Source organism: Phalacrocorax aristotelis, chromosome 24 (genome assembly GCF_949628215.1).
Source record: "Phalacrocorax aristotelis chromosome 24, bGulAri2.1, whole genome shotgun sequence".
Classification (NCBI taxonomy): Eukaryota; Metazoa; Chordata; class Aves; order Suliformes; family Phalacrocoracidae; genus Phalacrocorax; species Phalacrocorax aristotelis.
This window is the reverse complement of record NC_134299.1, coordinates 6,350,238-6,363,434: the sequence shown is the minus strand read 5'-3', so window position 1 is coordinate 6,363,434 and position 13,197 is coordinate 6,350,238. Positions and strand designations below refer to the sequence as shown.

The following is a 13,197-nucleotide window of genomic DNA, read 5'->3' as shown; positions in this document are numbered from 1 at the left end:
GAGGCACCACTGCCTGTGCAGTTCCTAGCCCAGGCCAGCCAAAATGATCCCAGTTAGCTTAAACACTACAAACAGTATTTTGGGGTGTTCTTTTGTTGTATTTTAGTGGGGTTTTTTCCCCACATTCTAGGTCATATTGATTGAATTGAGATCAGGACTGATTTATAACTTCAACAGCCCATGTGCCAGGGGTTTTCCATACTCCCCAGAGCACTGGTGTTGCTGGACTTCGCACAGCCGAGCGTGCCGCAGGACCGGCAGGCAGGCTGTGCGCTCTGTGCTTTGGTGCCCCGAGGAAAACGGGGACCCTGGTAAATCTGTTGTCAAGGGATTGCAGGTGCTCTGGGGTGGTGGCAGGTCCTGTGTAGGTCTGCGGACAGCCTCGGGCACAACCTTGCCACCCACCCACCATGTGTCTCATGGTGTTATTGCAGGTCTGTTGAAGCTTTGGTGCCCAGGACTGAGCATCCTGGGCTCTGTTTAAAACCAGAAAAGCTTGATCTTTCACTCCAAAAAGCTGTGAGCAGAGGGAGGCAAATGAGAGCTCCCAAACTTTCTGCCTTCAAAATCTTGTAGTTGTATAACCCAGCCTCAACTACTGCCACGTGTCACACCAACCCCTCCTTCACGTCCTCGCTGAGAACTGCGTTATCAAAGCTCAGAGCGCTTTGCGGAAGAGTATCAGTGCTGTACGGCACCCGTGTGAGCCCTGCGCGTGCAAGATGCTGGTAGCTGTCACAGCTACATAGTCTGGGTGAGCCCTGGTTGTTTCTGGGGTAATAACTGGCTGATGATGATCTCCGACCTGTGACCAGGGACCAAGTGGGATCTGGGGTTATTCTGGCTGGCTTGGTGCTTGCTACCTTCAGGAATTCATAACCCGGGTTTATAGCAGTGGGAGCTTTATGCCTCTGCAAGTCAGACCCCTCACTTCTTCCTAGCTGTGTCCTCAGCCTGTCGTGGCGATGGTCACTGTAAGCAATGTTCCCCACTGGGCCAAGGGGCGTTTCTTGACATCCCAGCCCCGCGCTGTTAACACCAACCCACTGCTCCTCTGAGTCTCATGCTGGTTTTGTAGTTTTCTAATCTAATCATAAGGAAGGTGATGGTTTTTCTCTGCTCCCAGGAGCTTGCCATAGACATTTCAGCAGGTTTTTGTGTTTTATTTGGGTTTTTTTGGCTAGCTGTTCTTGTCTGCATGGGACTGGTGTGTTAAGCGTACAAAGTGAGATTCAGGGCTGTCCAGCCAGGCTCCTGTGACAAAACCATCACAAGGACGCCAGGTCCAACCTTCTGACTGTAAAAGATGCATCCGCACCGTACTAGCTTGCAGGCCAGAAGTTCAAGTCAAAGCAACACAGACTTAAGCCATCAAAACTGTCATTGAACAGGGAAAGAAGAGGGAGCTGGGGGCGGGGTGGGGTGTGGGAAGTAATGAACTTGGCTTTGTTTCTTGGTCTGCAAAAGCCAAGAAGCGGTCCAAGAAAAGATGAACTGGCATCTCCAAAAGAGAATGTTCTGCTTTTGGCATTTGCTTTAAAAATCAAGACATCTTTGGAGACTTTTATTATTTAAAACCTAAGAACAAGGAAAGAACTGCAGCGCGAAATGCAACCAGCAAGTAGAGTAATCTGTGACTGTCACTCATCTAGGGGGGTTTTCTATGCCTTAGTGCAAAACACTCAAATCTGGGGCTGCGCGGAGCAGGCAGGATCGGGCTGAGGCTCGTTGCTGCCGCAGAGGGCCCTCGGGTGTGGGCAGAGAAGGTGGCAGCCCGGGGATGGCGATGTGGCTGCCTGCAGCTCTCCCCCCACTCCTCCTCGAGGCTCTTGGACAGCTGCACGGGAGGCGAGTTGCTCACGCAGCGGCGATGGCGTTCAGTCTCTGGAGGCGGCAATGCGGTCCACCTGCAAAAAGGACAGGCAGCCGTGAAAAGAACAGCCGCGTGAGCGGGGAGGTGCAGCCGTGCTTTGACTCCGGCTGCAGTGAGGAGTGCCGATCGGCACCCAGAAACGGGGGCACCACCGCGGGCGGCTGGTGGTTCAGCCCTGTCGGCCGCAGAAAAAGTAGTGCGGGGTTTGAAAAACCCTGGAGATAAGGGTATCTGCTTTCTGCAGTGTTAGCTCTGGGCTTAGACAAAGGAGGAATTTGTGCATGCAGGATAACAACCCAGGCTTGATGGGATTACTCGCTGTAACTGAGCTACTACAGGAAAACTCGGCATGATGGGGGGGATTAATCCTTGCTCCCAAAGGACATGTGATGCAGCATAGCTCCACTTCTCTTTCTTGCCTATCTGTTAATGCTGGGGAGGCTAATGCTACCTCCTCCGCACCTTTGGGATCCCGGTGGGGGTTTGCAAACAGCCGTGCAGCCCTAGGGGGGAGTTGGGTGTTTTTGATCCAGTGACTGTAGTTTTGGGACACTGAGATGCAGTTACTCTTGAAACACACTGGGCGGGCTGGAAACTGGGTCATTTGCTGCAAGTCCAGCACTGGTCTGGTGTTGGCTGCTGTTTCTCTGTTGAAACAACTTTGCACTGGGCCTCTGGTAAAGCTGTGGCTCCGAAGGGACCAACAACCTGGAGTGAGAACTCCCAAACCCATCCGGGGGAATCACTGCCAGCGTCATTAGCAGTGTCAGCTACAGGCTCTGGGCCAGGCTGGGCGCTGCTTCGAAACTGCCTGCGGGTCGCGCAGGATCCCTCGCTTTGGGCTTTTCTACCTGTTTCCATTCTGGGAAGCAGCATCCACATAGGCTACGTGGTCTTTGCAGCAGCTGTAGTTCTTCGTCTACTTTTTCCGGCCATAGAATAACAGCAGATATTTCCTTTGGAACAGGACCTTACATAGTGCTTTCCGTAGTCACTGAAACAACCAGAAAATGTCAGAGACACCAGTATTCCCAGGCTGGTGAGCCCTTGTCCCAGCTGACTGTTTTCTTGCTTGTTCGTACTGATGAGGAAAGTGTTTCTTAGCTGGTGTTTCCACAGTGTTATAGCCCAGGTCTTGCTGCAGTTCTCTCTCTCTCTTTTTTTTTTTTTTTTTTTTTTTTTTTTCTCCTTCTTTTTCCTGTGCTCATACCAACCACCCACATCTACTCAAGAACAGTTTTTCTCGGAGCTGTGACCAGTGTATCTGCAGTTATCCACAACCCCCTGGCTGCTGGCCTGCTACAAACGAGCTGGTCACATCCAGTTGGTGCATTAAATTGAAGACAACTACAAATAAATTACTTGCTTTATTGCTTTTCCGTGTAGGCATTGGCCACGGTACCACTTGGACACGTGGTAACCCAAACGGGAGGGGTGAAGTGATGAGACAGAACACTTAGAGAGATGTGACTGATTTTAAGCTGCAACAGGTTTAGGAGCAGGTTTGAGCTCTCGCTTTGTCTTGCCAGCTCACCAGGAGCTGTGCCTTCCTTACACTGCACTAAGTGGCATCTGGTGACTGAACAATAACCTTCAGCTCTAGATTAGGACAGGATTAGGAGAGGACAGATGTCCTTTTCTGGATCCAGCACTGCCTGGAGGAGGGATGATTGCCCCCAGGCCTCTGCCTCCTTCCCCTTTCAGGAGGTAACTGTCCTGCGGCTTCACCAGGGTGAGACCCAGCCTGCGGGTGCTCCCTGAACCCATTCCTGCCCCCTCCCAGCGAGGCTAGTGAAGCCCAAGATGAAGCTTAGGACAGTGACAACCCTTGCTGCTGGCTGGTAACACCTGGAGGGGGAATAGCAGCAGATTACTTCAGTCCCTGATGATCCCTACCCCAGCTCTTGTGTCCTAACCCCTGCAGCAAAAATTGCATCCTACCCCAGCTGCTCCGCTTGCAAGCAGGGGCCTTTCTGGGTTAGCTCATGTTGGCCTCAAGACCCACTTGCCCCCTGCCTTGCTTGGATGTGGTCCTGCAGGGACAGCCCTCAAGGCAATTGACTCATCCCATGTTTTAAGCCTTGTCGTGAGCCCTTCCTGAAGGCTGTCTGCCAGTTACACTAAGGGGGAGGACGTGGCTGTTCTGTAGGCTCAGGTCCGGCCTGCGGAGAGGAGGGGGATGAGGTCTGCCATTCTTCTTTAGCAGCATCATCAGCGAGGGCTGTAATATGCGTTCACTGGGTCACCGAAACCTGTGACTCCTTGCAGTGTGGTTCAGTGGGAATTTTTCCTGCGTGTGTAACTCCCAGCTTTGTGCAGCTCTGAAATGCCCCTCAATTCCACCTGGCGATGCTGGTAGCACCGGCCTGATGTCGCGTTACCAGGAGGCCACGCACTGAATGTGAACGCCCTGCCTTGGCATGGAGCATGCGTGTCTTGAGTTTTCCCCAGTGCACCAGTTGGGGCTGTTTGGATAGAAGAGAAGTTTAATTTTCAGTGGTGTTTCTGTTTGGGCTTGGAAAGTCCAGTCTTCCTGAGGATGGAGATGCTGCAAAAAAAAGTGAGAAGGAATGTGAGTCCCTGCCCCAGTTTATAGCAGGGCGGTCTGGTGGGTGACCACAGGGGCCCTGCTGTCTGTTCTGGTAGTGCTCTTGCGCTGGTCTCACGGTGGGGCTGCAAGTGCTGGAGCTGGGTTTTCCCGGGGCGGGTGTGTGGTGGCCATATGCTGATAGCCCTGAAGGGTGGCTTTGGTTGTGAAACCAACTCCCAGGCACGTCCTCCGGGTTTGCCAATACGACGTGAGTCATGCCGTGCGGGCAGGCAGCGCCTTGCCCAGTACTGGGTGCTAGAAAGCGCCCGCTTGTGAGCTTGAGGAAGGCTTGTTCAAGCGGCAGCTGGCATCAACGGGAGGAGAGGCGGCGTCTCCTTCCTAGCAACGACTCACTGGTGTGTGTGGAGCCACTGAAGCAGAGGCTGCTGGAGCGTGCCATCCTCCGCAGCACTCCTGTGTGCCATGCCCAGCAGGGCTCCAGCCCTGCCCCTGGACACACGCTCTCACCTAGAGTAGGTTAATTCCAGGCAGAGACAGAAATGAGAGGAGCAGGGAGGTTTTAGCCGTATCCCATGCAGGTTCGCTGGGTGTTCCCCTTAGCAGGAGCTGCAGCATCACTCTGGTACAGCCGAGGCGCGGCGTTTGCTGTGCAGGGCAATTTTCTGCTTAATAATGTTTTTGGGTGGCCTCCTACTGCCCAGAATAAGCTGGCCGGGCCCGCTGTGCTGCCACCCGTCCTGCACATGGTATGAATGTTTCTCGTGATGCACGGGAGCCCTTGGGAACCTAATCGGCTCTTAGCTCCGAGCTGTGGTGGTATTGTGAGTGTGTGCAGTGTGTCTGGGCTCACCGCCGCTTTTAGGATCCTGTGCTAAGGCAGTGCTGCTGCGTGCTGTCCAGACGCAGGCTAGCAGCTTGTTTGTTTAAACTTGTTTCCATAGGAATTTGTAAGGACCATGGGAACATATTTTATTTGACCTAAACAATAAAGAATGAGACTGAGGAGGGGGGAAGGAATCCCGTCAAGTCTGATTTGTGGGTCTGACATTTCTCTTAGGCTGGATAACCTCTTCAGCAGTGAATGGACCATCCTGGCAAGTCAGCTTGCTTTTTCTTCTTCTTTGTGTTTTCAAATGCCTGCGATGGATTCCAATCAGCTGATATGTGCATAGAGATAGGTCAGAAATAGCCTCTTTTTAAGCACACAGGTCAGCTTTTGGGTCAGGCTTGCAGTAGTTCAGAAACCCTGTTTTCATGTCCAAGCTGGCACTGAAGGAAGCCGGGTTGTCCAAGCGCAGGCACAGGCTGTCCCTCCGATGGCAGTGGCTGATCTCGGCTGTCTCTGCAGCCTCCCTCTCTGTGCGTTTGCCTGTGCCACTAAAGCAGTACCGTAGGATTTGCCTTCTCGCTGCTTTGGGAAAGGACAGCGATGTTCTCTCTGACAAACAAAATGCAGAAGGCTGTGCAGAGCAACGTGGGCTCCTGGGTGCCGTTAGTGCTCTGATGGGAATGTTGGGGTGGCCTCAGGGGCAGCGTGGGCAGAGGTTGCACAGGGAGATGTAGCAGAGATGGGACATGAAGTCGAGCTGTTGCAGCATGTTGCTTTTGGACATGGCAAGCTGTAGGAGCTGGAAGTGTGGTGAGCCACAAATAGATGTGATAGCTGCAAGGAGATGCTGGAAGAGCAGCCCAGCAAAGAGGGGGTGTGGGCAACAGGGAAGGCAGCTACTCAGCAGTGGAACTGGCCAGGATGCTCCACTGAGGTGAATTTCCATCCCTGTATAGTGGTTTTTAGCTGTCACTGAAGCTAAGGCCCTTAAATCCTCCTCATTAATGCTCTGAATGCCAAGGGGTGCTGCTAGGGCGCTGCGCGGTGATGCTGCGGGGCTGGTGAAACCATCAGCATCTCGGGGCGTGCAGCTCACCAGGGCAGGCCATCCACTCGGTAACGGTGTGCTGCCCTGAATGCGTGGCGTGCTCTACTGCCGGTCGCTGGACAAAGCTTGGTCACTTTGTGTATCTTCACACCATCGCGCTGAGTGTGTTTGTCTGCTTTCTTAGGGGGAAAAAATTAGAAAAATAGCTTTTACTGCTTTCTGAGGTGGTATAAGGAAGGGTCACTTTTCACAGCCCAAGAAGTGCTGTCTGTGAACACCAGCCTGCCTGGGGCCACAGATCGGGCTAACGTGTAAGGGTGGCTCTGCTGCTAGTCAATGTTTCTGGGATGTAGCACCTGGGAGCAGGGAGTCAGTTTTACAGGCAAAACATCCCCTCCTTGTTCTGCCTATGTCCAGCAAAAATGTTGCTGTGTACTGGTTTCTTTCTGGACTTGTGTCCAAAAAGGGGTCTGGGGCAAGAATTCCCCACAGCGTACCCTATGGACTGCTGCTTCCCCACCGAGCCTCTTACAGTGACCTGAGAACTGGCTTTTATTGCAGGGGCAGGTGGGATTTCTCTGATCCCAGGTGCTACACGGGTGCTTTCTGTGCAACCAGTTATTGTCCAGGGCTACAGGCGTGCTCTGTGTTGGTGAAAACCAGTTCACCAGAGAGCAAGAGGAGAATAGGTTGTTGAATAACCACCATTTCCAGGGTCTTGGCTATGCACAGTACCTCTGCAAGCAAGGGCGATCGCTGCTTTAGAGCAGAAAAGGTAAATGGAGGTAAATTAAAGAAACTTGCATGTATGTGTATAGACAGCAGCTTGAGGCTCAGCGCTGAAGGCCCACACACTGTGGAAGGGTGTGAAGGGTAAATGTCAGGAAGCAGGTTGCTCTAGAGGGGCCTAGGAACGCTTTGGAGCAGGCGAGCTATTATAATTTATTCAAGCCAAATGCTTGTGCCCTTCTGTAAATCTCATTTAGCTTCTGGGAGCTTATTTATCTTCAAATGTCATATTGTATGAGAGGAACTTCATGTGGGACTGAAGCGTTTCTGTGCACAGGCCTGCAGGTCCTTTGCCCTTTGTCTTACTGCTTTTACCCCCATCAGAATTTAAGGAAATGGCTTTCTTGCACCCAGAGCGCTGGACCAACTTGCTAAGGACCCTGGATGTGGCCGTTTGTCTTCTCACGGCTGTCTTCATTAGCTTAAATTAAATGTGCTGTATAATGTGTGCACGTAGATGGCCCAGATGGAGACATGAGCACCCTGGCCGTGTCTTGTGTGATGATATGGCTCCCTTACGCTTCAGCGTGTAGTACTTGGGCTGGAGTAACGCCACGGGTGCCCTCCGCGCTGTGCCTGAACCTGCAGCCAGCCCCAGCTGCAGCCAGCAGCTGACGCGAGCCTCAACCCTCCGCTTCGCGGCGCAGAGCCTGAGACCGGCTGCCTTGTGCGACGCGCGAGACCCCGAGGGCGGTGCAGCCCTGGAGCCGCTTTGGGACGGTTCTGCACGCAGCCAGCATCCCGTGCTGGTCCGCTGTGACAGCCCCGGCTCCCTCGGCGTCCTGCGCAGCTGTGACCGGCAGCTATGACAAGGGGAGCCTAATGCGTTGCACTGTTTGACCCATTTTTCTTTATGACTGTACTTGACGCTAGACCTGCTGTTTATTTTTGCAGATCTGAGCAAGCAAAAGCGGGCTGTCTTGCTCCCAACATCTGCGTAGGCACAGGCTTTTATTGTGCTGCTAAGAACGCGTGCATTGTTTCAAGGCAATAAAGCCTTAAAAGGTAGCCTTGTGACCTTTTAATACTGGTACTCCTATAGGAAAGGTATTTGTGAGAAGGGCAAGTCCAAGCTGCTCGCTTTATCTAGGAAAATAAATGATGCTTCCCCTGAAGAGGTGAAGGTCCCTGAGGAAATTAATCCATGAATGGCTCTGACTGGAGGAGGGGGTGGAATTTCAGACAGTCTTTTGTCATTGTGGGTTTCGCTGACAGTTACCCAGGCATTTTTTAGACGTGAACAATCTTCAAGCCCCCAGCTGTTGTCTCACAAGAATGTGCACGTAACTGTACTATCTCAGCATCTGTGCCGTAGTCCGCTGCCGCCGCCTTTGCAAAGCAGCCTGCCTGGACATCACCCAGACAGGTTTCTCAAAAAAAAAAAACCCTAAATAATATTCACTAAGGATGGGGCGTGTATGGGCTGTGCTGACTGCAATTTTGGCTCACCTGGTAACATAGAGGTGGTGGTTAAATGAGAATTAAGGTACACAAGGTAATACCGACTGTTCTGCCTTAAGGGTACTTTATGGGCTTTCTCTTGGTTAGGAAAAGGCAGCTGAAATCTATTCTATCCACCTGAAAAAAGCCTGGCTGGGGAGGTGAGTTAAGCCCTGCGTTTGTCTGCATTGTACATACTGCCCTTAACTGTCACAGGGGTCACCTATTCTGAAATGGCTTTAACTAAAGACCAGCAATTCCGTTTGTTTAATGTAGGGCACTTGATTTTATTCAAAGGGTGAGATACAAAAAAGTAAGCAAAAAGACAAAACCCAAATTATAAAACACTACAGACAAAAGTAAGACATCTTCTGCGTACAGCACACAACAGGAAACAAGCTACAGACTGGTCCCCACAAACCAAGCCAGCTGGGTATGTACAAGCAGAGGCAAATAGATCGAGAAGGGAAGAAATGGGGGTATTTGCCACTTCAAATGTCTATTTACATAAACTGGATTGAAGGCAAATAGTTCTTCCTTTTAATTCAAACCAAATACTTCTTTGTTTCTTCTTCCTGGTTCTGATGTAGAGAAGGGACTCCATGCTTTGAGGCAAGTTTGGTACATTCAGGGAGGATCTAAAATTAGCCACAGCTAAACACTGACATGCTACTTCAAGCACCGGCTTTCAGTCCCTCCCTCCCTCTGTTTGACACGCTGCCGCCAGGCACCTACTTGTGGCGTCAAGGGCTGCTAGGGCCAGCTGGAGAGGAGAGCCTGATTTTGCACTCATGGGCTGGTCAGTCTTATGCTGTTAGGTTTGGTTAAGCTGCAGACTGTAACGTCTGTGTGTCTAGGCTAGTCTTAAGGCTCCTAACTGAGCATGATTATGCGTCGTGGCATGGCCAATGGACTTGGAAACAGTCTTTCAGCACAGAGGGGTTGAGGCCTCCCAAATGCAGGTGTCAAGGCAGCGCTCTGGCTAGAAGGGCATCCCCGTGTGAGTGGGGCGATTACCTCCGAGGCACCTAAGGCCAAGCTAAAAGAGATGGCATTTGCCATGTCATTGTTGCACCGTACGAGGACACGGCGGCCCTAACACTGGTTTGGGCTCTTTATAAGAATATGCAACACAGAGAGTACCTACCCATCGGAGAAACTGGGGAAAGAACAGTCTGTAGCCTTTCTTCAGTGGAGCTAGGAGGGAAAACCTTTCTGACAGCAGTATAGCCCATGTACAACTTAATTTCCTACTGTGGGTGGAATAACCTTACTGGGGTGTGGCATTTGTCTGAGATCTGTTAGGCAGGAACAACACGTGCTGAGCCTGAAGTTCTTTGGTCACCAGTAATTAAAGAACCCTAAGACCTACAGGTGTGTGCTTCCCTTTAAGCCTCTGTAGACATAGATAAGGGAAACAGTTACTTAAATCAAACTAAATTCTGACAGACGTATGCGGTAACAGGCAGCTGCTATTCCAAACGGCAAAGGCCTTTGTCTGTATTTACCTGTGGCTCAATTTTAGAGACAGGGCTACTGAATTTTTAAACACCTCAATTAGGAAGGAGGGAATTTTTACTGGCTCAGTAAGCAAAACATTCATTTTGGAGAGCAGAAGACTGACTGGCTGTTAATAAATATCACAAGACATTCTAAAAGGTTTCTAAGGAAAAGAGAAACATCATCTGTTCATCAAAATGCAACACATCTAGACAAAATGAGGTAAGGAAAGCTAAGAAGAGTCCTTTATACATTCTCACTTCACACAGGCATGGCAATTAACGACGAGATGCTCAACGGATTCCCTGCCATGCTCCCCAGAGAAATTCTTCATAGCAAGCGTGCTCCACAGCGTTCTTTGATACACAGCACTACAACGTCCGACAGCCTAGTTGCAAGTAGCGACTAAACCTCTGTTTTGGCAGGCAGGGTTTTATACACTTCAGGCAGTTTGCTGGCAACTTGCAGAGCGCAGGGGGTGAAGACAACCTCTACTTCTGACAATGAAAGATCTGGCATGAGCTTTAACGCCTTAAATTAGGAACAAGGATTTGTCTATCACGGCATAAACCCAAATAGCTCAGCAATATCTGTACAGTTACACCCGACGTGAGAGTGTCAGACTGACATTTCTAACTTAGCCTCCTGTTCTTTGGTCCTCTTTCATAAATATTTAACAGCCAGCATTATCAAACTTTTACGGAATAGCAACTTGTATTTTAACAGGGCTGGCTACCATCCTGCTCGCCAGGAGACTCAGGAAGCTAGCGCACAATCACCTGTACAAGGCTAGATAAACACAACGCTTGCGGCTTTTCCTCCAAGTGGAATAGGAGAAAAAGATCTTAAAATAATTCTCTTGCAGGGTTCCTCCACATGACAGCCCGTGCTAAGGAGAACATAGGATGGGATCCTGCAAGTCCTTGTGTCCTCTGCCGGGGGGGGGTACAGGGAGGAGCCCTGCCTTGGTTCCAGCCCTCCACGTGAAAGGTTTGCAGTTTCTTAAACAAGCTGAGTGGGAGGAAGAGGAGGAGGAAGAACAACTGTCTTAACATTTTTAGCATTGAACACGTGTTCTTTTTCCTTTAAGGATAAGTATCGTCTTCAAATGAAGCAGAGAACTCCACTGGTCATGTTTAGGCAGAGGCATGTAACTATTAAGAGTCGGTGCCTCAAAAGCAAACGCTGTAGAACTAAAATGCAGTATTTACCACTTTGTTCTTAAACAGACACTGGCAGCACAATGTGTTCATAAAATAATAGTCTGAGTATGATGTATTAAACATACATATATGGGTTTCATGACGCTGTTTCCAGGGACGCAGCATTTCATAATAAAACTAAGCCTTGAGCTGATACTGAATTGATGTTAAATAGTTACTGTAGTTTTACATAAAGTAGAATTGCTACAGACCCGGTGCTTGGAAACGCCTCGGTCTGAGCAGCCGCCTTCCGTTGCGCGAGTCAGCCTGCACTGCTGCTGCCCAGCCGCAGCCCAGCACCCTGGGCACGGGAGCTGGGCTTCAAGTCCCCAGGCACGGCCTTTGGTTGTGATTCTTCGGGGGAAGTAAGCGGCCTGGAATAGTCACCAGCACTTGGCAAGCGTTACTTCACGCCTGTAGTGTCTGTCTTTTTAGGGTGCGCACGTAAAGCTTATTCAAAACCCACCAGGCTGGTAGGAGATTCACCTTCCTGCATCAGAAAATACAAAGCTAACTGCTCTTTAATGAGTGTGAAAAAGTCAGTGTCAAGTCTTGAAGGCATAATTTCTGATTCTCTGCAAGCTTGTTATACAACTGTTACCACAGTATATATTTCTGTTTTGTCTATTGACCTCTTTTTATCCCCTCCAATTTAAACCAGCTGAATTTGACACACGAACATAAGCAGGCACACACGAACTGCTCCTAAATAACCAGAACCCACACATTCATTAAGGGAGCTTTAGTGCCGTCTCCCTGCTGGAGAGATACAAGGCAGACACTTTCTTCTACACATTCAGACTAGTAAGTGACCTGCAGCCACGTAAAGCTGGCTGCTTACCACGTGGGTTTAGTGCCACGGTGCTCAGCTCAAGGGGAAAAATCCTCAGTACGGGAAGGCTTCTACTAATTTAAAAATGAAACAAAACCGAACAAAAAACCAAACAGCAGCAGCAACAAGAGACTGGCACAAACTGAGCACTGTTCTTATTCCTCTCTCTTCCCCCACTTGGGTAAGCATCCACACCGAGTCAGACACTGCTTCCATTTACACTCGAAGGCGTGAGTTCCACTGTCTTCACGGGCACAACTACAGGTATATGCTGGTGTTACACAGTGTGTTGTGGTCCACCAAGTCTAGGAGATTGTCACTTGCTAGGTATTTGGCATAGATAAAATCCTTCTGAAGCAACATTTTCTTAGCACATTTACCGTGCACCTAAAAATTAGGAGGTCGTGACAGGTCAGCTGAATTCCCTTTAGTACACGAGGCAGAAATTGACCCCAAATGCTTGTTTACAGTTTCTTTCAATGTTAAAATTTTTGCACGGACGTGCCCAGTAACAGCTCTTGTTCCAGTTGTATATTCTGGTATCCTGCTTCACTGCCTGAGAGCATGACAGGTCATTCATTCAATGGGTTCTCATCAAGGATTGGAATGAGCCACACTGGCTAAAAAACAATGGCATTAAAGTAAAGTGGAGGGCCCCTTACCTAGAAGACTCAGTAATCTTTAAAGAAAACCATTTAACATATTCATGGAAGTCTATTGTTCAACAAAACCCAAAGCTATTGACATAGCATGTGGAATCAATTGGACAATCACTAATGTTATGGAATTTACCAAAATAAGATTTACCTAGGGGACTTTAAAATCAAGTTATTTTGGTACCAAAAAGAGTCTTTCATTTAATTCCCCTTTGCCCCTATGATTCAGATGATCTTTCACTCTACAGTTACGGACTTGGCCAGATTTCTTGGAAAATCAACCTGCAGAGAGGGAGGAGAAAGAACATGCTTGTGAGTATTTACACACTTTCTTTGTTGGTGTATAACTGCAATGCGAGGAACGTTCGTTCTGCATTTAAATTGAAAAGAACTGAACATATTTTTGTGTTAATTTAGGATAATCGGTGCAGAAAAAGTCCATAATCCTCAGTTGTCACAACTCCTCTGTTGAGAACT

The 13,197-nt window shown here is 49.6% G+C and overlaps 1 protein-coding gene across 4 annotated transcripts in view; it reads right to left on the bottom strand.

The window, feature by feature from the left end:
- Positions 1 to 1,526: 1,526 nt before the first annotated feature.
- Positions 1,527 to 13,197, bottom strand: part of GFPT1 (glutamine--fructose-6-phosphate transaminase 1) — a 47,198-nt gene continuing 35,527 nt past the window's right edge. For 2 of the 4 annotated variants that reach the window (XM_075074480.1, XM_075074482.1), the window contains one exon: positions 8,788 to 13,002. In XM_075074480.1, coding sequence (XP_074930581.1) covers positions 12,958 to 13,002 — 45 coding nt within the window. In that variant the 3' untranslated portion in view covers positions 8,788 to 12,957. Of the gene's footprint in view, positions 1,908 to 8,787; positions 13,003 to 13,197 lie in introns of those variants that run through there. The other 2 variants (XM_075074479.1, XM_075074481.1) reach the window with 2 other exon arrangements.